General features: G+C 35.4%; 1 protein-coding gene across 5 annotated transcripts in view; it reads left to right on the top strand.

The window, feature by feature from the left end:
• The window catches only part of mical2a (microtubule associated monooxygenase, calponin and LIM domain containing 2a), a 143,888-nt gene that overhangs the window by 57,594 nt on the left and 60,993 nt on the right, over positions 1–25,301 (top strand). For all 5 annotated transcript variants that reach the window (XM_056462337.1, XM_056462336.1, XM_056462339.1 and 2 more), the window contains 6 exons: positions 6,185–6,286; positions 13,405–13,560; positions 18,111–18,211; positions 21,287–21,544; positions 22,895–23,010; positions 24,309–24,435. In XM_056462337.1, the coding sequence (XP_056318312.1) occupies positions 6,185–6,286; positions 13,405–13,560; positions 18,111–18,211; positions 21,287–21,544; positions 22,895–23,010; positions 24,309–24,435 (860 nt within the window). The remainder of the gene's footprint in view (positions 1–6,184; positions 6,287–13,404; positions 13,561–18,110; positions 18,212–21,286; positions 21,545–22,894; positions 23,011–24,308; positions 24,436–25,301) is intronic.

The following is a 25,301-nucleotide window of genomic DNA, read 5'->3' on the forward strand; positions in this document are numbered from 1 at the left end:
AGTCACGGCTGGGTCAGTTGGCATTTCTGTGTGGAGTTTGCATGTTCTCCCCTTGTTGGCGTAGGTTTGCCCCGGTTTCTATTACAGTCCAAAGACATGCGCTATAGGTGAATTGGGTAAACAAAACTGAAATGTTATTTTTTCTCTTTGGCTAATCTGTGTTTCGTCTGTCATCCAGCATTTTCTTTGGCTCCCTCTCTAAGGTTTTCAGGGTCATTCTGTTATTTCAGAAAGACGGGATGATGTATTCACTATGATAGCCGTTTCCTTGACAACCAAACAACACCTGCAGAGCCGTTAATGCCATTTTAATGCCCGCAGAAAAGCGTTCAGATCCACTTCTACTCTCCCCTCCTGTCATTTTACGACTGCATAGCATGCATAGCGTCGGCTCGCTAACTCAGCTATCTCATTTCACAAGATTTCTAAAGATCAGAGAAACTGAGAAACAATTAGCTGATCATGATAATTAGAAACAGATCTCATAGGTCCTGGCCCGCGGTGTGTTTCCATATGTGGCCGCTTTGGTCATCTATGAAAGAACAACATTGCGTAAGCTTCTCCGCTAGACCATTAGCAATCTATCGCTCTCGCTTCAACAGCAGTGACAGCAGGCTGATAAAAACACAAGAGCTTTCTAAATTCAGCATGTGTGATTGCTGTAACCTTGTACCGTGGCCTTGAGGCGATACTTGTGGATCAAGTAAAATCTCGGTTTATTTAGCTTGAAGTCATGACATAAACTTTTCACATTGAATTTGCTGTTGTCGGCTTGCTGTGACTATACTGTATGATTTTGGATTGCATAATGCACAGGGCAAGATTGCATAATGCTTACATGAATAACAGTACCTCTTGGTTTTCCAATTTTAAGTCTATTTTTATTTAGCTCAGAAAAATCCAGATTTTTGCAACTAAAATGTAGATTTTTTATTGTTTTTGTGGCATTTCTTTTATTGTTTTGCATTGAAAATATACACAAATCTTAATTTACTATAAATGTTTTTAATCTCGAGAATCTTTGATCTCTATAATGTTCATATATAAAAGAAACAGAGTTTAACCCTAAAGCCTGCTATATAATAACTGAAAATGAAACCAATTGTTTAAAAATAAATGGCAAATCGTCCGTGTTGTTTAACGTCTGTTTGAGCATGTTGATGGAAAGATGCAGCAGAGTGTGTGTGCTTGTGTGTGTGTGGTTAAGAGAGAGAGCGAAGGCTATGCTTATGAAGACAGACGCATATATAAAATATATAGAAGTTTAGTAATTGATACAAGAGAAAAGTAACAAAAAACTTGAATATTAATTTTGTTATTTTTTGTTAGGTTTAATAATAGTAGTAATAATAATGATAATATTCATAATTTTTATTATTTTTAATAAAATGCTTTACACATGATTGATTTTTAGATTTAAATCAACTGATAATAATGTTATTTAATAAAATAAAATAAAATAAAATAAAATAAAATAAAATAAAATAAAATAAAATAAAATTAAATTAAATTTAATTTAATTTAATTTAATTTAATTTAATTTAATTTAATTTAATTTAATTTAATTTTTGTTTTATTTAAATTTTATTTTTGTTTTGTTTTGTTATTTTAACTTTATTTATTTTAATGAGTTTTTGTTTTGTTTTGTTTCATAAAATTTTTTTGTTATTTAATTTAACTTTGTTTTATATTATATATTATTTCATTAATTAATTTTTATTTTATTTTTATTTATTTTATAAAAAAATTTGTTTGTTTAATTTAATTTGTATTTTTTTTATTTTGTTTTATACATTTTATTTTAATTTTGTTTTATTTTATTTTATTAATTTTTTATTTGTTTTGTTTAATTTAACTTTATTTTTGTAAATATTTTATTTATCCATTTTTATTTTATTTACATTTATTTTAATGAATTTTCTGTTTGTTTAATTTAATTTAATTTTATTAATGTTTTGTATACATTTTGTTTTGTTTATTTAACTTTATTTTATTTTATTAATTTTATTTATTAATTTTATTTGATTTGATTTTAATTTATGTTAATCATTTTTAATTTAATTTAATTTAATTTAATTTAATTTAATTTAATTTAATTTAATTTAATTTAATTTAATTTAATTTAATTTAATTTAATTTAATTTAATTTAATTTAATTTAATTTAATTTAATTTAATTTAATTTAGTGGCCTAGTTTAAACATGCATTGCGATAACGTCATGCAATGCAGATCACACACCAGAAGAGAAGCATGTATTGAGAACTTGAGGCGTTGCACAAATATTCTATTCGTAAATACTATAAAGTTTTTGAATATAAAATTATGCACATGGCACTATGTGGTAAAGGGTGCATTTGAACAGTGTCTTGACTGGCCAACATATGTGGGAAATCTGCGGCAACTGAAAAAAATTGCATTCTCCGAATAACAAACTTTTGCTTGTATTTGCATTAAATTCAGCGATCACAGAAATGTGAAATCCTGGAAGGTCTGACTTGTGTTTGTTAGACAGTCTTGGTTTATTTAGCTTGAGGTCATGCTATAAACTTTTGACATTGGTGGTTGGTTTAATAGTTGAGTGACTTGCTGTGACAATATGTTTTTGGAATGCGTAGCGTGTCGGGCCAGATTGCATAACGCTTGCATGAATAACAGTACCTTATCTTGTCGAAATATGTGGCTGTTAGAAAAAACTTTTCCATTAAGAAGAATATTTTCATTTAAAACAACCCACGATTCACTTACAGCAAGAGGAGACATTCAGAAGGGGTTTTGGGTGACATATTTTGATATTAATTTGTATTTATTATGCTATTGCTTCACCTAGCCACTGTCCTCCCCATAAAGGAAAATAAAATATTGCTCCAATATTTCTCTTTAATAGTTTGGGATACTTGAAAGGATTGTTTACACAAAAATGAGAATTCTGTCATTATTTACTGTACTGTATGTTTCAGATCTGATGACTTTCATTTTTGCGTTGAACATGCAAGCAGATGTTTTAAATATGTTGGTGACCAAACAGATTCAGTTCATACTGGCTTATTTGTACAAGATTTGTATGGACGAAAAACAATAGAAGTAAATGAGAACCAAAACTGCTTGGTTTCAAGCATTCTCCAGAAAATCTTTTTGTGTGTGTGTTCCACAGAAAGCAGAAATGTAAATATATATATATATATATATATATATATATATATATATATATATATATATATATATATATATATATATATATATATATATATATATATATATATATAATTTGGGTGGACAACAAGTGAGAAATTTATTTTTGAGTACTTTTAACTAAATGTAACATATTTTTTAGATACTTCCAGTAATTGCATTTTATTTAAAAAAATGAAAATGTATTATTGTTTAAACTTGTTTAACAGTTAGTTGAACTTTTCTGACCCACTTAAGTAGTATTTAAGTAGACTGAAGTATTTCAGTTGACTAAAATATATATATAGGCATTTATATACATACTTATATCATAATTTATTTCGTTTCAAGGCTAAAAATACAATTTATTCATATAGGACGAAGTAAAAAAACGCCCTACTTTTTGGTGTTTTTCTCATTTTAGAATCTGTTTTACTCAGATGTGCGTCACAGTAAGGAAATAAACGACAATTTCAACTTCTGTTTCATTCAAAGAAAAAATCAATTTACCTCATCATTTACTAGGGCTAAAATGAGAATCACAATTTCTTTGCTTAAATCAAGATCACGATTTTCTCACGAGATGTAAAATAATGGTTAATATGAGTAGGCTATTATTATTGTTAATTCTCAAGCATATGGTAGAACAACACTAGTAATATTAGGCCTATGTATTGGTCTACTTTTAGTTAAAATGCTACATTTTGTATAGACTTGGAATGACTTTAAAAACGTCCTGGTTGTCAATGCAAAGTAAAGTGATGACATCAGAATACAACTATTCATAATTCTGAAGTTGAATTATTATGTTTGAGACATAGGCTTGTCATTTGTGAGAACATTATTAGACCATTTTTTTTCACTGGTAAAATGAGACATTTATCATTATCAGATTCCCTCTTGCATTATATTGACATTATATATAGGCTAGAACCAGTAAACATTTCTTTTCATTTTATTTTCAACACTGTGTTCGCTATGAAAGAAAAAACATATCAAATGCTTGTCGTAATCATAACTTTCAAATGCGATTTGATCATTCAAATGATGTGCGCGGCTTTGGTTTCACTTTCATTGCCGAGTACGCTCATGTCATGGCTGCCGTCACTTTGAGTTCATTTTGCATCAAACTGAATGTTATTTGCAACTTTATTACCTGTTATTCACAGCCTATGCAGGTTCTGTTCACTAAAGTAGACATCATTTGAGCGTGCGCATCCTCTCAGTAGTAAATAAACAGTGTGTCAGCTCATGTGTGATTTTATGACTGCGAATACGTCATTACATGAGGACAGAAATGACATTTTTGGGTGAATTATACCTTGTAGATACCACTTTTGACACCATTTGAAGGTGTTCATGTTGCTAAGCAACGTACAGCATATAAAACAATGTGAAGACTTGTGCGACCGCCTTTACACTTCTCTCCTGACCGTGAAAATAAAATTAAAAAGCTGAATTAAGATTGTGTGTAGGGTAGAATTGAGATCGGGATTTTTTTGTTTTATCATTTAATTTTGTTTTGTTTTGTTTAATTTAACTTTATTTCACTTTATTAATTATTTTATTTATTCATTTTTATTTTATTTAAATTTATTTAAATGCATTTTTTGTTGTTTATTTTATTTTATTTTATTTTATTTTATTTTATTTTATTTTTAAATACATTTTGTTTTGTTTAATTTAACTTTCATTCATTCATTCATTCATTTTCTTTTCGGCTTAGTCCCTTTATTAATCCGGGTTCACCACAGCGGAATGAATCGCCAACTTATCCAGCACATGTTTTACGCAACGGATGCCCTTCCAGCTGCAATCCATCTCTGGGAAACATCCATACACACTCATTCACACACATACACTACGGACATTATAGCTTACCCAATTCACCTGTACCGCATGTCTTTGGACTGTGGGGGAAACCGGAGCAGAGAAACTCCACACAGAAACGCCAACTAACTCGAACCAGTCACCTTCTTGCTCTGAGGTGACAGCACTACCTACTGCGCCACTGCGTCGCCTTAATTTAACTTTATTTTATTTTGACATTTTTGGGTGAATTATACCTTGTAGATACAGTATGTGACACTTTTGACACCATTTGGAGGTGTTCATGTTGCTGAGCAACACACAGCATATAAAACAATGTGAAGACTTGTGCGACCGCCTTTACACTTCTCTCCTGAAATAAAATAAACAAGCTGAATTAAGATTGTGTGTAGGGTCGAAACGAGTTTTCGTATAATCGTGCATCTCTATCATTTACTCTCAAATGTGACAGTAAGGGGAAAAAAATACAATCTAAACTTCCATCTCATTCCGACTTTAAAGGCATAGTTCACCCCAAAACTGAAAATTACTTCACTATTTACTCTTTATCATGTGGTTTTTAATCTTTGTAAGAAGATGAAAAGAAGATTTTGTGAAAAATGCTGGTTGATGGTACCCATTAATTACCATAGTAAGAAAATAAATACTATAGAAGTCAATGGGTGCCAGCATTTTTCATAATAACTTCTTCTATGTTTAACAGAAGAAAGAAGCTAAACTACATTTTTAACAAGCGAAGGGAAAACAAATGATGATAGAGATTTTGTTTTTGGGTGAACTACTTCTTTAAGATTAAGTGTGCATGCATTTTTGTAGAATGGCAAAAACATTTAGTGACAAAAGTAGAAGCAAGTAAATCCGTTGTCTGTCTGCATTAATAAAGCTATAAATAAATGTGTGCAGCAGATCAGATAATTAAGCCTTTGGAGAATTGGATGAGGTAGTTTTGATTTTATAAGGTATCTCCGATTTTTCCAGATGTTGACATCTTGCCAAGTCTGAGCACAGACATATTAAGTCTTTTCTGAAATATAGATTATACAGTAGGTCATTTTTATTTTAGTAGAAACATCTGAAAAACACGACATGTTCTTCTCATTTCATTTCTAAGTGCTGTGGATCTATCTCTATCTCTATCCTTTGTGATTAGTCACGTAGACTGAATGCATGTGTTTGTTTGTGCAGGGCCGGGCTGGAGGGCAGAGATTCGGCCTGCCGATCACCCAGTGGCCGACTTCGACTTTGATGTGGTGGTGGGAGCTGATGGAAGAAGAAATTCTTTAGAAGGTATGAACTGAGGATGATGCAATTTCTGCTCAGTCGCCATTTAAAACAAATTCTCATGTGAATGAATCTGTATGGCATACTGAATTACATGTATTACGCACATTAAAATAAACACACATCTGCTGTTTGCACAGTAACCAAGAGGCTATAATAATCTTTGCTCTATGATTACAAACTGTTTTAGTGGTGGCTAAAATTGTACCTGCCTTAAATATGATAGCATGCATATGAAAATAGCATGACATATAGGCTTTCAAATAACACAATGGGCTCTTTTATACACTGTACTGACAGGTTTTCGCAGTGATGAACATCATAAATTCAGGGAAATAGTTAATATTTCAGTTTTCTTAAATGTAATTTAAAATTAAAATACAATGCTGGGTTGTCGTTGTAACCCAATGTTGGGTTAAATATGAAAACAAACAAACAAACGTTGGGATAAAAAGCGTAATTAAAATGTAACTGAAAAAATTAACCCAACGTTGGTTTGTCCATATTTGACCCAATGTTGGTTTATAACAAGCCAACATTTTTTAGTACATGCTTGTCAGCAAAATTACTAAATGACGGATTTATGGTTATTTTAGCTCGTAACTTTTGAAAATATCGACCTACAGATCAATCCAAATAATTAAATAGGGATTTTTCCAATATTTCATTCATTCATTCATTTTCCTTCGCCTTAGTCCTTTATTTGTCAGGGGCCGCCACAGCGGAATGAACCGCCAACTATTCCAGCATATGTTTCACCTAGCTGATGCTCTTCAAGCCGCAACCCAATACTGGGAAACACACTTATTAACATACACTAGGGCCAATTTAGTTCATCCAATTCACCTATAGCGCATGTCTTTGGACTGTGGGTGAAACCATAGCTCCCAGAGGAAACCCACGGCAGCATCCAGAGAACATGCAACTCCACACAGAAATGCCAACCGACCCAATCAAGACTCGAAATAGCGACCTTCATGCTGTGAGGCGACAGTGCTAACCACTTGTGTTTGTTGATTTATGCTAAATGAATTAGCATGCAAATTGTTAAGCATGCTAAACCAGCTGTCACACTAGACTTGTCATCTCATTGTCTTCCATTCATACGCATACAAATCAGTTCAGCAATTCATTTCATGCAAATCATACTGGAAATGCAAAAATTCACATATTTCTGAGTACCAAAGTAAAAGTTTGGTGATCTCTGTCATGCGAATTCATGTCATATGAATGAGGTCATTAGATGATCTAAACATGACTTCTCGGTACAGGAATGACTCGTTTAATCAGTGTCGATTCATCCTGTTTTATCCCGCCCCTTTTCACAGCATCTTCCAAATAAATGTCACATGCTTAAATGCCCGTGAAATTAAAATGATGTTTTTTAGATGTTAGTCTCAGTATGTTCGTTTTCAGTACTTGTTTTCAGTACTCGCTAGTACTCCAAAACAGTGACAAAATTTGCATTTAGAAGATAAAAACCTGATTTAAACATTCAATGCAGCTCCACAGTCCAAAGACATGCGCTATTAGGTGAATTGAATAAACTAAATTGGCCATAGTGTATGTGTGTGCATGTGACAGTGTACGCACTGTAAAAGTGATTAGTCACCTAAAGCAAGTAAACCAATTACCTTAAAAGCAACACGTTGTCATTACAAAAATAATGTAAGTATATATAATGTATATAATGTAAGAACTTTTACATTGACTTAATTTTTTATAATTATGATAATTGTACTCACTTTTTAAAAACTAAAAATAAGCGAATCACTTTTTTTCCAACACACCTTTATTTTATTTACAGCTTTTCTGTATCTAGCAATATGACATACAGTAACTAAAATAAATCTGCTCTTTCAGACTCCAGTGTCTCTTCTAAATTCAATACAGGCTATAATTGTAGATTTTATAAACTTAATGAAGCACCAAATATGTAATTTTGTGATAATTACAGTAATCATTTGAAAACAGACATAATAAAATAGTCACACACTGTAAAAAGGGATTAGTTGACTTTAAAAGTTCAATTCAATTCAATTCACCTTTATTTGTATAGCGCTTATACAATGTAGATTGTGTCAAAGCAGCTTCACATAAAGGTTCATAGTAAATTGGAACAGTGTAGTTCAGTTTGTAGTGTTTAAGTTCAGTTCAGTTTAGCTCAGTTCAGTGTGGTTTAATAATCACTACTGAGTCCAAACACTGAAGAGCAAATCCAACGATGCGCAGCTCTATAGATCCCGAACCATGCAAGCCAGTGGCGACAGCGGAGAGGGAAAAAAACCTTCACTAAATGGCGGAAGTGAAGAAAAAAAACCTTGAGAGAAACCAGGCTCAGTTGGGCACGACCATTTTAATTTCTCCGCTGGCCAAACGTCTTGTGCAGAGCTGCAGTCTCATTGGCGGAGGCTGGAAGTTGGCCTCAGCGAAGACTCGTCTGTCTCTGGAGCATCACAGGAATCAGTCTCATGTTCTCCACTCCTCCATGACCATCACAGTAGCTGCTCAGGATACGGCCTGGTCCAGGATATGGAAAGCTTGGGATCATTTCGTCGTTGGTCTTGGATCGAATCAGTGACTCTGCATAGTCTGAGGGCCTCGGGGAGAGTATCCCCAGGTGGAAATGGAGAATAAAGAAAATAATTAGCGTAGCTGCTGTTCATAGTGTATACAAACAAGATGCAGAAACCTGTGTGGAAGCCCACTAAGTGGTGCACTAAGTGTATGCTTTACTGAACAGATAGGTCTTTAATCTAGTTTTGAATTGGGAGAGTGTGTCTGAGCCTCGGACGTTATCAGGAAGGCTATTCCAGAGTTTAGGAGCTATAAATGAGAAGGCTCGACCTCCTTTACTCGACTTTGCTATTCTGGGTACTACCAGAAGCCCTAAGTTTTGAGATCTTAAAGAGCAAGTTGGATTGTAGCGAGATAGAAGATTGGTTAGATAAACAGGAGGTAGATTATTTTAAGCTTTATATGTTAGAAGCAATATTTTAAATTCAATACAAAACTTAACAGGCAGCCAGTGTAAGGAGGATAAAATTGGGGTGATATGATCAAATTTTCTAGACCTGGTAAGAACTCTGGCAGCTGCATTTTGTACTAATTGAAGTTTGTTAATTAGAGGATGCTGGGCAGCCAGCAAACAGTGCATAACAGTAGTCCAGCCTAGAAAAGTGAGTACAATTAGCATAATTATAAAAAATAAGTCAATGTAACAGTTCTAAGTTTCAATGGGTGTACTTACATTATTTTTGTAAAGTCAACTTGTTGCTTTTAAGGCAATTGGTTTACTCGCTTTAAGTAACTAATCACTTCTTACAGTGTGAGTGTTTCCCAGTACTGGATTGCAGCTGGATAGGCATCCGCTGTGTAAAACATATGCTGGATAAGTTGGCGGTTCATTCTGCTGTGGCGACCGCTCATGAATAAAGCGATTAAGGTAAAGGAAATTTAATGAATGAAACATCCAAAGCTTGCAGTCAGTCACTTCTGCCTAGATGGATCAAGGATATTTTGACATCACATAATACTTCAGTTACTCATTAAATCTTCTGACCAATTAAATGCTCTCTAGTGTCTGACATACCCCGCCCCCTTAAAGATGCTTTTCGTTTTTTCATTTGATGCGCTTGAGCTCAATCACTTCACAAAAAATGAAATGCGATTGGCTAGTTTTTTTTATAAAGGGGAGGAGCTACTACATGTCCTGTCTTCCTTTTTCAGTTGAGATTACATCAAATTTCGAATCAAAAATGCACATTTAAAAGCACTTTACAGGGCATTTAATGTCTAGTGCGATCAGTCTAGTGTGAATTTTACATGCTTTAAGTCTAGTGTACTTGTTGCTTTTATTTTTCAATTAGAGTAAAGGGCATTTTTTTAAGAGTAACTGCATGTATGATGAGTTACACTTCTGAGAAGTGAGGTTTATTTATAAACTAATTTCGAGAGGATCACGTGCTTATGATTTATCACAGCCGGTCTCGTATTAAGCTAATCAGTATCATCCAATCATACGAGCCATAAGCTACTATAAATAACCACAGTTTTCAATCCACTTTATCTTCGTTTGGAAGAAACCCCCCTTCCTCCCCATTCTCCTCCTTTACTATAGATCGGGCGGCACGGAGGCCCAGTGGTTAGCACTGTTAGCCCTACAGCAAGAACACTGCCAGCCCTGGTCCTGCCAGGTCGGTAGGTGTTTCTGTGAGGAGTTTGTATATTCTCCCCGTGTCCGCGTGGGTTTTCCCCGGGTTCTCCGGTTTCCTCCCACCATCCAAATATATACATCATGCATAACAATCAAGCATTTGTCTAGCCCCTTTTTTTCCTCACATGTTCCCTTAGCTACTGCAGATGGGGAGTTCTGAGATCCACCGAGCTCAGGCTCCCCTCTCGCTCTGCAAACGGGAGGAAGCCCAGAGCTTGAGGATCCCTTGAGCTCGGGGCTCTCTCCTGGGACAGCTTGCCAAACAAGCTTTTGATGAATCATCAGCTAAGTGTGAACTCTTGAAACCCCCAAATTTGCACTTATGCACATTTAACCCAAATTTAGACATAAATCACGTAGGATGGAGAATAGTTTAACTTTATCTGATAAAGCTATATCTGAAGCAATCTTTTCTAAAAGCTAAAGCCATCTTTTCCAAAGCCATTTTCTTTTCTAAAGCTATAAAAATGCTGGGTTCCACACAAATCCACCATGTCATCCCAATACAGATCAATTAAGTTAACTTAATTTAACTTAATCATGTTTACAAATTTAGGTAGATTTAAGTTGTCCCAAAAAAACTTTAAGAATTGTGTTGTTTCAACTCATTTTAAATTAGCAGTTTGATCAAGCAGCAATAGCCATTTTTTGAGTGTAGCTAAATCTGATGCCATATTTTAACACCACTAACAAAACTTTTGCAGACATAACCAAAAACGTCTCTTTGTTATGCTCTTCCTATCATTAAAACAACCCTAGCGATCCTTTAAATTTGGCCCGTGCTCTTGGCTGAAATCCCAGGAATGGATTGTTTCATCCAAGGAGGTTATTAAGCCATAAAATTGAGCTCTGCTGTGTAAAGCGATACTGTATGATGTCACCAGCCGCCCACCATTACATATGAGGTCAGCGCGTGCTCTTGAGGGGCTCTCAACACTTTTCAGCTGTGATGTGTGCTTGTTGGACTCGGTTTTCTTAGGTTCGTCATCTTTGCATGTATCCCTAATCAGATGCTTTTTCCCAAAAAAGGCCATTTGTGCAAACTATGCAATGTTAGCTCATCGCCCAATTATGAGTAACTTCAGGGAATAAAGAAACCAAGCTTGTTTTGGACATTAAGTGAGTTAGCTCAAGGACATCAAGGGAAAGTTAAATTTATCCCAATCTGAGGCAGGGAAGCAGGATTTAGACAGAGTTGCGCAAACGACGAATACTGGAGCTGATGTCTTAGTGAGTTAACAACACGGCGGTAATGGAGCAGTTCTGGATCCCAATCAAATGTGTGTGTATGTGTATTTTTTGGAGGAGCTCTGTGGACTTTCATAAGTTATTTTGGAGAATGAGAAGGTAGAGCCAATTCCCAATTCAGCCCACTCAACGCCCATGAAACTGAACAGAATGTGCCATTTTTTGTTGAAATTTGCCAGTCAAGGATGGTCTTATTTGCAATCATTTTAAATGCGTTTCACCACTTTATATTCCTTCTGTTTTTATAACTCAACCCCAATGCACATTATAAACAGACACTTAAAGGGTTAGTTCACCCTAAAAGGAAAACTTCCTCATCATTTACTCTTCCACAAGTGGTTTTGAACCTGTATAAGTTCCCTTTAAACACAAAAGAAGATATTTTGAACAGTGCTTGTTGCTGGAACCCATCAACTTCCTTTTTTCAGAATATTTTCTTTTGTGTTCAAGAGAAGAAAGAAGCTCAAATAGGTTTTGAACAAATGAAGGGTGAGTAAATGATGACAAAATTTTAGGTGAACTATCCTTTCATTCAAAACTCCTCCAATTCAATGAGTTCAATTACAAAAAAGGAATTGTTTTGTTGATCTATAAAACAGTATACGCTGCCCATTTAAGAAAAAGAAAAAGAAAAAACTTTATTGTTTTGTTACACCAGATTTACAGTAGCTTTAATTATAGCACGTATTCTCCAAACCATTGTTTCGGTATGTTTCTGGAATGCCACAACATTTATTCCATTCCAAAGTTGTATTCATTTTTCACCAAGACCCAAAGATCCCAGAAATCTCAAAGATTCTCAATACGGTTAAGATCAGGACTTTGTGGTGGCCAATCCATGTTTAAAAATTGTTTTATTCTCACTGGACCACTCTTTCAAATTTAAACCTGATGAAACATGGCATTATTATCTTGGAATATGCTCATGCCATAAAGAAAGAAAAAACCCATTGATGCAATAACCTGGTCACTCAGTATATTCAGGTAGTCAGATAACCTATTTTTTGGTCACATAACGTTGCTGAACCTAGACCTAACCAACTTGTATGGCTTGTATAGTTGGCTGCATTCATCCACCTCTCTTCTAACACTAATGCTTCTATTACTCTTGAACTTTGTAAATTTGGACTCATCAGACCATATGACCTTCTTCCATTGCTCAATAGTTACATTTTTATGCTTCCTAGCAAACTGAAGGCTTTTTTCCCAATTAGCCTCACAGATAAGTGATTTTATTAAGTCTACACCATTTTTAGTCCCAATCCCTTGAGTTCCCTTTGCATTGAGCATGTGTAAATATATTTTACTTTCATTATTAAAACCTTTAAGTGACTGCCAATCTTGAACATTCAAGTTTTTTTTTCTGACCACATTTCTTCTTCATATATGATGGTTTTCTATCAATTTATCCTTCCAATTTTAATATGTCGAACAGTTCTTAACCCACTCATATCTTTCGGCTCAGTCCCTGATTTATGCAACACAGGTGGAACTAAAAGACACTAACAAACGGCGGGAAAACAGAACAAAGGAATAACATGACATAACATACACACATGGAACACTACATATGGAAAAAAAAAAACCTAATTGTGAGACATACAGACTCAAGTGACATATTTTAAGTTAATTTTCCACCTGTCCCTCCTTCCTTTCTCAGGGTTCAGGCGGAAGGAGTTTCGTGGCAAACTAGCCATCGCCATTACGGCAAACTTTACCAACAGAAACACCACCGCTGAGGCGAAGGTGGAGGAGATAAGCGGAGTCGCCTTCATCTTCAACCAAAAATTCTTTCAGGATCTCAGACAGGAAACCGGTGAGAACACCACATTAGCTACCAAAAATACCACCGCATTAGTGTGAACAAACCATAATAAAGGAATATCCCCTAACCATCTCAGCGATGTACTTTCACCTCTTCCCGTGTCAGTGTTATCTGCTTTTATGAGCAGCCAGATTTCAGTTATCATCCTCTTGCTCTGATTTGTCATGTAAATGTTTATCCTCCAGGGGATTACGGGCTTCCTCCCATCTAACACATACGAATGCTTTTGTATACCTGTTGTAACTCGTACCCCTTTGAAACTGAATTCCTTTAAAATCCTGTCTTAAACTCACACTGACCTCAAGAGACTCATTTTGTCCTATTAAAGGTATTAAGATTTTATAGATGAGAATCTCTGTTGCGAATTCATGCACTGTATGAGTGCTTATATTGAAATAAAATGAATATTGTGAAATTACTTACTATGATTTCCAAATTGCGCAGGTTGAGATTTTAATTAAGGAATATAAGTGGTATCGATTCCACAGTTGAACACCATTTACACACTTAGTTCATGATGCAGATATTTGATGCCATTGTGAAATCAAAACAAAAGCTTGACGGTTTCCCATTTAAAAATTCAATTAACAAAATCTTAATATTACTATTTTAATTGTACAGTAAAATATTTTTTTAATTTTGTAGAACAAAATTATTATATAATAGTCCTATTATTACAATGCAATTTTTTACACTTTTTAAAATTATATATTTAATTAAATTAATTAAATTACTTAATTATACCAATAATAAAGTATGAATTAAATAATAATAACAATAATAACAACAACAGCAACAATAATAATAATAATAATAATAATAATAGTAATAATAATAATAATAACAACAACAATAATAATATTAATATTAATAATAAATGTTGAATATTCTCAATATTATTGAATACTCAATATTTAATAATAATAATAAAAATAACAAAAATAATAATAATAATAATAATAATAATAATAATAATCGTAATAATAATACCAGTAGTAATAATAATAATATTATATAGGTAGCACAATCGCCTCACAGCAAAAGGTCACTGGTTCGCGCCTCGGCTGGGTCAGTTGGCATTTCTGTGTGGAGTTTGCATGTTCTCCCAGTGATCACCAGGGTTTCCTCCAGGTGCTTCGGTTTCCCCCACAGTCCAAAGACATAGGGTAATTATTATTATTATTATTATTATTATTATTATTATTATTATTATTATTATTATTATTATTATCAATATTAAACATTTTCAATATTGTTGAATACTCAATATTCTCATCTCATCTCATTTTCATCCGCTTATCCGGGGCCGGGTTGTGGGGGCAGTCTTAGGTGAGAATTCCAGACTTCCCTCTCCCCAGACACTTCCTCAAGCTACTCCGGGGGGATCCCGAGACATTGTCTGGGCAGCTGAGAGACATAGTCCCTCCAGTGTGTCCTGGGTCTTCCCCAAGGTCTCCTCTCAGTCGGACATGCCTGGAACACCTTCCTAGGTAGGTGTCCAGGTGGCATCCGAAAAAGATGCCCGAGCCACCTCAGCTGACTTCTCTCGATGTGGAGGAGCAGCGGCTCTACTCCGAGCTCCTCTCGTGTGACAGAGCTCCTCATTCTATCTATAAGGGTGCACCTCATTTCGGCCGTTTATATCTAAATCTTGTCCTTTTGGTCTTGACCCAAAGCTCATGACCATAGGTGAGAGTAGGAACTTTTCGGCTCAGCTCCTTCTTTACCACAACGAACCAGTTCATTGACCGCATTACTGCTGCCATTGCACCAATCCGCCTGTCAAACTCACATTTAATGCTTCCCTATGCTCCACCAGAAAAAGGAGGTTTGCCATCTCTAGGTTGGAGGAAAGTCCTTACCCCAGGTGGAGGAGTTCAAGTATCTCAGGGTTTTGTTCACGAGTGAACATGGCCTTGGTCTTGGAGGTGCTGATTCTCATCCCAGCTGCGTTACACTTGGCAGCAAACCACTCCAGTGCATGTTAAAGGTCCATGTTCGATAAAGCCAACAGAACACCATCAACTGCGAATAACAGAGATAAAATTCTGTGGTCCCCAAACATGACCCCCTCCAGCCCAAGGCTGCTCTTTAAAATTATGTCCATAAAAATTATGAACAGAATTGGTGACAAAGGGCAGCCCTGCAGGAGTCCAACATGCACTGGAAACAAGTCTGACTTATTGCTGGCAATACGAACCAAACTCCTACTCTGTTCCCAGAGCACCCTCCACAGAATGCCACGAGGAACACGGTCGAATGCTTTCTCCAAGTCCACAAAACACATATGGACTGGTTGGGCATACTCCCATGAACCCTTGAGCACTCTGGTGAGGGCCTGGACGCAAACCGCATTGTTCGTCCTGGAACCTAGGTTTAACCATCGGCCGGATCCTCCTCTCCACTACCCTGGCATAGACTGTCCCAGGGAGGCTGAGGAGTATGATCCCCCTATAGTTACAGCACACCCTGCGGTCCCCCTTTCTTAAAAATGAGAACCACCACCCCAGTTGCCCAGTCCAGAAGTACTGTCTCCGACCTCCATGCGATATTGTAGAGACGTGTGAGCCAAGTCAGCCCCACAATATCCAGAGACCTAAGATACACAGGGTGAATCTCCTCCACTCCCACTACTTTGCACGGCTGTAAACAGTGTCGATGTAGAGCTGCTTTGCATTCTTGAGGCATTGGACGGTTTTCCAGAACTCTTCCTAGGTCCAAGTTTTGCTTCTGCCACCGTCCAGGCTGCAGCACGCTTGGCCTGCCAGTACCCATCAGCTGCCTCAGGAGTCCTGCAAGCCAACCAAGGCCTGTAGGACGACTCCATCTTGACGGCATTCCTTACTTACGGTGTCCACCACTGGGTTTGTAAATTGTTGCCTCGACAGGCACCACAGACCTTTCGGCCACAGCTCCTCACAGCCGCGTCAACAATGAAGTCTGAGAACATGGACCACTCGGTCTCAATGTCTCCAGTCTCCCCTTGGGATCTGGTCAAAGCTCTTCCGGAGGTGAGAGTTAAAAATCCTTTTCACTTGAGGTTCAGCCAGATGTTCTCAGAGGACCCTCACAATATGTTTGGGCCTGCCAGGTCTGTCCAGCTTTCCCCCCTACCAGCAGATCTAACTCACCACCAGGAGGTGATCAGTTAACAGCTCTGCCCCTCTCTTTACCTGAGTGTCCAAGACATACGGTCAGAGATCAGATGATACAACCACAAAGTCGATTATTGACCTCTGCCCTAGGGTGTTCTGGTGCTATGTGCACTGATGGACACTCTTATGCTTGAACATGGTTTTTGTTATTGACAAACTGTGATTAGCAAAGAAGTCCAATAACAGAACACCACTCGGATTCAGATCGGACCCCAATCACACCTCTCCAGATATCACTGTCATTACCCACATGGGCAATGAAGTCCCCCAGAAGAAAAATGGAGTTCTCAGTCTGAGCACCTTCCAGCACCACTCCCAAGGACTCCAAAAAGGCTGGGTACTCTGCACTAGTGTTTGGCCTGTAGGCACAAACCACAGTGAGAGTCCTATCCCTGACCCAACGACGCTGGGAAGTGACCCTCTTGTTCACCGGGAAAACTCCAACACATGGTGGCTGGGGGAGTTGGGGAGCTATAAGCAAGCCCACACCAGACCGCCGCCTCTCACCGTGGGCATCTCCAGAGTAGAAGAAAGTCCAGCCCTTCTCAAGAAGCTGAGTTCCAGAGCCCCAGCTGTGCGTGGAGGTGAGCCCAACTATTGCTAGTCGGTACCGTTCCACTTGCAGGACAAGCTCGGGCTCCTTCCCTCCCAGTGAGGTGACATTCCATGTCCCAAGAGCCAGGTTCTGTGCCCGACGATTGGGTTGCCGTGGTCCTAATTTTCGAACATCACCTGTTCCACAATCCACCGGCCCCTTACGGCTCCCCCTGCAGGAGCATGGTCCCATGTCGCTCCTTAGGGCTAAGCCTGGCCAGGTTCAGTGGGAAAAAACCCGGCCACCAGGTACTCGCATACGCGCCCCAACCCCAGGCCTGGCTCCAGGGTGGGGACCCGGTTGCGCCATACCAGGCGACGTCACGATCCTCAAAGTCATTAAGCTCAAATGGGTTTTTTACTTTTTACTCAATAAATAATAAAAATAATAATATTAATAAAATGATAACAGTGATAATAATAATAATAATAATAATAATAAGAAGAAGAAGAAGAAGAAGAAGAAGAAGAAGAAGAAGAAGAATAACTCGCTTTACAGTTTGATTTGGTTTTTGTAATGTTGTTATGAACACCCAAATTATTCACGCGTTTATTAAATCCGTTAGCTTTAATAAGGTTTTATATTTAATTTCTACAAAAGCAAATTATATTTTTTCAGCTTTTTTTTTACATTCATACATACATCTAGATTCATTCATTCTTTCAAAAAAAAGACTCTCGTAATAAACAAATCTGGTGAAACAGTCACATTCCAATATATAGTATCTCATTGTCATTTTTTCTATTTTTTTACATCCCTAGTATAAAACCATGATTTTATCTCTTTTGCAGGGATTGATCTAGAGAACATCGTTTACTACAAAGACAACACACACTACTTTGTCATGACAGCTAAGAAGCAAAGTCTGCTGGACAAGGGCGTCATCATTCATGTGAGTTTGTTTCCTTTTCTTAGATTTCTGCACGACAAACTGATCAGACTCCTTAAAAACACAACAGCGAGTCCAGAGGCTTATAAGCATTCTCAGGGAACACATATTTATCACAAACACTCTCCGGTACTCTCAGTTCTTTGACGCACATTAGTGTTGGCACAGATCTGATTCAGACGGTGAGTCAAGAGTGCTAGAACTAAATGTGAGGAATCGGATGACAGTCCTCACTAAAATCCTCATTTAAATAGAGGCCAGCTTTTGGATAGACATCATATTTTTCACCAATAATTTTTATACACTGTTATTTTACTTAATGTTTGGTCTGGGTATTTTTTTAAGTTTTAAGTTTTAGGATGTCCTTTCCTTTAAATAAAAATTAAGTAAATGAAAAAAATATTTAAAAAATAATAAAGTAAATGATTTATATAATTCGTTTATGCACAATTTTAAAATGTTATATTTATTATGTTATTTATTTAATTATGTATTTCATTTTAAATATATACTGATATTACATTATAAATAAAAGCAATATTATTATTAAATATAATATATAATTTATTGCATTAACAGAACAAAGTATATATATATATATATATATATATATATATATATATATATATATATATATATATATATATATATATATATATATATATATATATATACATACATACATATACTTTGTTCTGTTAATGCAATAAATTATATTTAATTTATATATATATTTATATATATATATATATATATATATATATATATATATATATATATATATATATATATATATATATATATATATGTATGTATGTATGTATGTATATATATATATATATATATTTATATATATATATATATATATATATATATATATATATATATATATATATATATATATATATATATATATATATATATATACATATATATATATATATATATATATATATATATATATATTGAATTAAATAGAAAAAAGTTGCAATATTATATACAATTTATTGCATCCAAAAAACAAAGTAACTGTCACATCCCCGCCTCATTCCTGCTCACCCAATCAACGTTCTCCCTCACATAACACCTCCATCCAATCCCGTGAACCTTCACCAGAATTCTACCGACTTGCACCTGTTCCCCATTACCCATGGACACTATAAAGACCCACCTTCTCGGTTCACTCATCGGCCGGTATTGAAGTCAGATGGTTGTCTTCACCTTTGCGCCTTCATTTTCTCACCTTCTTCCATGGATGTTCCTTATGAGTCTTCAAGTCCTTCATACTGATCAAGGGAAGTGATTATTCTTATCTGATGTTTACTAGAAAATCTGCCATTACTCTAATGAACTGTATGCTTGTATACTCATCAACGAATGATCATTGTCTGCTTACTGATCCTTCTCACCGATCTAGTGGAAAGCTTACACTTGTGTAGACCAAAAGATCTACTATCTACTAGATGAACTGTGTATCTGTATACTCACCTGCTATGTCTAATGAGAGCGAACATCTAGTAAGATCGAATCCTTACACTTGTGGTGTTTACTAAGAAGATCCACTACCTACTGGATGAACTGTGTCCGTATACTCTCCTACTGTGTCAACTGAGAGCGAACTTCTAGTGAGGTCGAATGCTACTACTGTTGACAATCATATTGCTGTGTTTAAAGATCACAACAGCATATACATCAATCCATTGAACTCCCTTTGTGATTAGTGACTTTGTTTTGAATAAAACTTGTGAAAAGATAACCCTCTCTGTCTTTGTCTACTAGCGTGACAGTAACATTATTTTTTTTATAATTTATTGCAATAAAAACAGAAGAAAAGTAGCATATGATAGCAAGACGGGAGTATTCATTCTGCTTATTGTTAAATAATAATAGTGTCTAGCATTGATGTCAGAGCATCAATTTTACTATTTTCAATTTTACTATTACCATAAGTTTTATGGCTCTAGAATGTAGTGTTATCACATTTCATTGTTCATTTTACAAACTGAACATGCAATCCTAATATCAAAAAGATCAAATTATTTCAATTTAGAATTGTGAACCCTGACATGTAGTCATAAATTACTTTTTTTAGTTTATAATATTTTATCAAAACTCTAACAAAACCCTTTTCCAAATTTAGGCATTCGTTTACCAGTACATTAAAAACTAACACTACTCTAAAAAGATTTAATTTGGTTATTTTGATAACTTATTGATATATTGTCTGTGAATTAGCCATTAATTTTTACAGATAGTTTGTTCATCCTTAAAAACACACAACACAGTGCAATAAATACAGCTAACACATCTGAAAAACTATAACAAATTAAATGATAATTGCATATATTAGGATGTACATAATAGTAAAACATTACACATTTGTATTTTTTTAACATTCTCTTTATTGTATTTTTTACATCAGTACAAATGATAACTTTTACATGTGTACTTTTTCTTTTTAAACACAAAGTTGTAACATCATGTTACCATTATATGTATAAGAGAACAAAAAAACAGAGAAAAGTGGGGGGGAAGGGGCAAAAAACAGAAATAAGAAAAAAAAATTAAATGAAATTAAATTAAAATAAAAGAACTAAATAAGGGGGGATGTTTGAGGTGTTTTACTAGGGTTCAAACTCTCTTGCTCTCTTGTTAAAGTACTCAGTAAATAGATTCCATATTACATGGAAACTCATTGTTTTATATTTTAGGGAAAGCCTTAGCTTCTCAAGTTGTAGACAGGACATGACATCCTTTATTAATGTGAAGCAACTTGGAGGATCTTTTCATTTCCAATTTAGTAAAATCAATCTACATGCCAAAAGGGTTATACATCTAATCACTGTATGTTGATTATTAGATAAATCTACATCATCACTGACACCAAATATACTGTACATTTATATATATATGTTGATCTTTCTTACACATTTTAGAATATCTTTTCCCTAGAATATTCTGTTTCACTCAAAATATTTGACTTTACAGCAGTCACAGGACCAGCTATAACTGCTCACATGCCTTCAACAGACGTTTCGATTGTTGTGTTAACCGATTTTTTTTGTTTGTGTTGTCTAGGATTATATCGACACTGAGGCACTGCTGAACAGTGAGAATGTAAACCAAGAGGCTTTGCTGGTGTACGCACGAGAGGCAGCAGACTACGCCACACATTACCAGCTGCCCACACTGGACTATGCTGTGAACCACTGCGCACAGCCGGACGTGGCCATGTTCGACTTCACCAGCATGTACGCGTCTGAAAACGCCGCTCTGGTCAGGGAGAGGTTTGGTCATAGTGTGCTGGTGGCTCTAGTGGGAGACAGTCTTTTAGAGGTGATTTAGTCCTTATCATCATTCTTTTGTGCTCATGTATACAGTATGTAAAAAAAAATTGGTCACACTTTATTTTGATGGTCCGTTTGTTGAATTTAAGTTACATTGCATCTACATACCAATTAATTCTCATTAGATTATAGGTAGACTGTTAGGTTGGGGTTAGTGTAAGTTGACATGTACTTGCAAAGTTTCTTATAGTCAGTTAAATGTCTGTTGAAGGAGCAGTATCAACAGATATTAAGCTGACAGTCTACTAATACTCAAATGGACAATCAAAATAAAGTGTTACCAAAAAAAAATAGGCTAATATTTGCCCTGCCTTGTAGTCTTTGTATACCTACAAGCAGTATGGCTTGTTGCCTTTTGTGGGTTAAACAAATGCAGCAGAGTGGTTTTTGCACAATACCACTGTTCACTGTATTAATGACTATTCTGGCAGGGTCAGTTTGCTCAGTAGCTTGTCTGGTACAGATAAGATTTAAGAAACCAGGTAAAGCAAAACCAAAAAAGCAAATTGAGTTAAATTAAACAATAGCAATGCTGGTAAAGTTCTTACTGTAGTATGTCTCACAAACATTACGTAAGATCTGCTTCCTTCATGTTTGTCTGTGGTCTGATGCAGCCGAGGGAGGAGATTGAGGCATGCTGACAGGCACGTGGAAACGGTGGGCATGAAGGACTAGCCTTAAAGGCACAGTTCACAAAAACCGCTACCCGATGCTCAGAGCTATAAAATAGAAACCTCTGCAAGGTATAATAAATCATCTGATGGGGGTTTTGAGCTGAAACTTTACAGACACATTCTGGAGACACAAAAGACTTATATTAAATCTGGAAAAAGGGGTAACCTAGGTACCCCTTCCTAGGGAGGCAATGCAATTCTGAATGAACCAGAGTATATTTCTTAATTCTAGAAAGCAGCATTTTGAACCAGCTGAAGTTTGTTAATTAGGCCCACAATAAAAAAATATGAGACCCTCAGAACCATCAAGATTTTTAGACTCACAAAAATCACACCTGAGCTATTCATGCGACTCCATTTTCATACAAGAGCCATCTTGAAGCTGTCATTACCAATAAAATACATTTCAGTAGTTCAGTGTTTTCTCCATGTGTCATTCCATTGTTATTACACAGCTTATTATTCAGATTTTTGTTTTGTTTTATTTGTGATTGAATTGTTTGGGTATTTACCAAAAATCTGGGTCAATTTCATCTCAACATCAGCTTTAGGAATATTTTACTAGGAAAAATGATGACGTGTTCAATACTTATTTTACACACTGTAAACTGTATTTATGATTGTGGACATGATGACATGTTTTGTGGGTGTCTCTTTCACTGTAGCCCTTCTGGCCAATGGGGACAGGCTGTGCTCGAGGCTTCTTAGCAGCTTTTGACACAGCTTGGATGGTGAAAAGTTGGGCTCAGGGCAGAAATCCACTGGAAGTGCTGGCAGAGAGGTCAGTGAAGGTCAAAATCGCATTAGCAAACTATAAATGCACATCTTTATTTCTGTAGCGCTTTTATAATGTAGATGTGTCAAAGCAGCTTAACATAGAGGTTCTAGTAAATTGAAGCGGTGTCTGTCCAGTTTTCATAGTTTAGTTCAGTATGGTATAATTTTCACTGCTGAAAGTCCAAACACTGAAGAGCAAATCCATCAATGCGCAGCTCCACAAGCCCCAAACCAAGCAAGCCAGTGGCAACAGTGGCGAGGAACAAACTTCACCAATTGGCGAAAGTGAAGGGAAAAAAAACCTTAGAGAGAAACCAGGCTCACATACAAAGAAAAACAAACTCTCTGAAAAACAAACTCTGAAACATGTTTTTATTTATGACTTGTATATCAGTTGTTCATATTAAAATGATTAAATGAGTTAACATGGTAATAAAATTAAAATGTATTAATACCAAAGGTATCATTACCTACCTTTTTTATTTATTATTTTGTAATATTCCCTGAGGTCCACTCAAAATTGTATACATTTTTTTATATATGTAAAATAAACAATAACAGAGTTACCAGTAACAGAGCTGATGTTTTCAACTATTTTGTGCTTTTTTTTTTGTTCTTTCAACATGCTAACTTCAAAACTGATACCAAATGTCAGGTATATAACAGAGTTATATGTATTTTCTGCATATTATTGTTTTTAAAAAGTGAATGAGAATTTTGCTGAAATATCACAAAAACAGAGTTGGTACTGGTATATCCCAAACATTTTGTGCAAATTAATGAGAGAAGAATATTGACATGAAGAAATGCCTTCCAGATTTTCCCTACTGAGGAAGTGACATCACTTGGAGCAAACCAATTGCTTTTTTTTATATCAGTGTTTTAAAGATTTTGATGCTTTTTTTTAATAACAGATTTTCATGAAGAGTTGACCAGAATGTAGGGACAAACACAACAGATATATTTTTTATTATTTACTGAAATTACAAATAATACAAAATAAAAAAATGTTTCATGCAAATGTTTATTTAACTTAGTAAACACACAAAAAGATAAACATTAGACTTAACTATTTCTTGATAATTGAAGCTGAATGTGTGATTCAGAAGGTAAAGACAGTAAAAAATATGTATAGTGGGAGTCTTTATGTTAATATTTTAAAACTAGATGTACATAAATACACATAAACATTGTTTAGAGATAACTTGATATAATTAATTTCATTAATGTTTCATGGCCTATTTAATGCTGCAGGTACAATAATAACAGCTTTTTTGTTGTTGTTTTGTTGTTCTTTTCTAGGGAGAGTCTGTACCGATTGCTACCTCAGACAACACCAGAAAACATTGCTAAAAACTTTGATTTGTACACCATAGATCCTGGAACTAGATATCCAAACCTGAATTCAAACTGTGTGCGGCCACATCAGGTGAGATGGCAATCATTCATAAATGTATTAATTTTTGGGTTTGAGAGGGCTGAAAGCCTGGTTTATACTTCTGCGTTGAGTGATCGGCGTGACCCACGGTGCATGCAATGCGAGTAGCCGTGCATTTATACTTCTGCACGCTGTGTGTGTTGCTCTTCAATAACACTTCCGATACGCTAGATGGCAGTGAAGTTCCTCTGTGGCGAGGTTCTTCACTGGTGTTTTGTTTTTTCTGACCGCTACCTTAATGTAAAAGTAGCTCAAACTCGCTCATTTTGAGGCAGACAAATGGGCGGACGTGCAACAACTTTAATCATAAGGTAAACACAAAACAACGGTGTCTGTCTAGAGCTCCTTCACGGGCGTTATTTTTTTATTTATTCTTGTTTGTTGTTGTTATTTTTGTTTTATTGTTTAGTTTTTGGGTTTAACAGGACTTTGAGTATGGTTCAATATTTATTTAATAATTTATCTATTCTTATTTTAATATATATTTTGGGGTTTAACAAGGCTTTGAGTGTGGCACATCATTCATTCGTTGTCATGTTCATTTATTTATTTATTTATTTTGGGAGTTTAACAGGGCTTTGATTTGATTAATCATTCATTAGTTAGTTAGTTTGTTTGTTAGTTCGTTTGTTTATTTATTTATTATTATTTTTAATTAATTCATTTATGTATTTATCTGTTCGTTCCCTCATTCATTCATTCTTATTTAATTATATCTTTTAGGGTTTAACAAGGCTTTGAGTATGGCTCGTCATTCCTTCATTCTTTTGTTCATTTATTTATGTATTTTTATTTGATTTGTTTTTTGGGTTTAACAGGGCTTTGGTTTGATTTATTCGTTCATTAGTTCGTACGTT

The sequence above is a fragment of the Danio aesculapii genome, chromosome 7 (genome assembly GCF_903798145.1).
Source record: "Danio aesculapii chromosome 7, fDanAes4.1, whole genome shotgun sequence".
NCBI classification, from domain to species: Eukaryota; Metazoa; Chordata; class Actinopteri; order Cypriniformes; family Danionidae; genus Danio; species Danio aesculapii.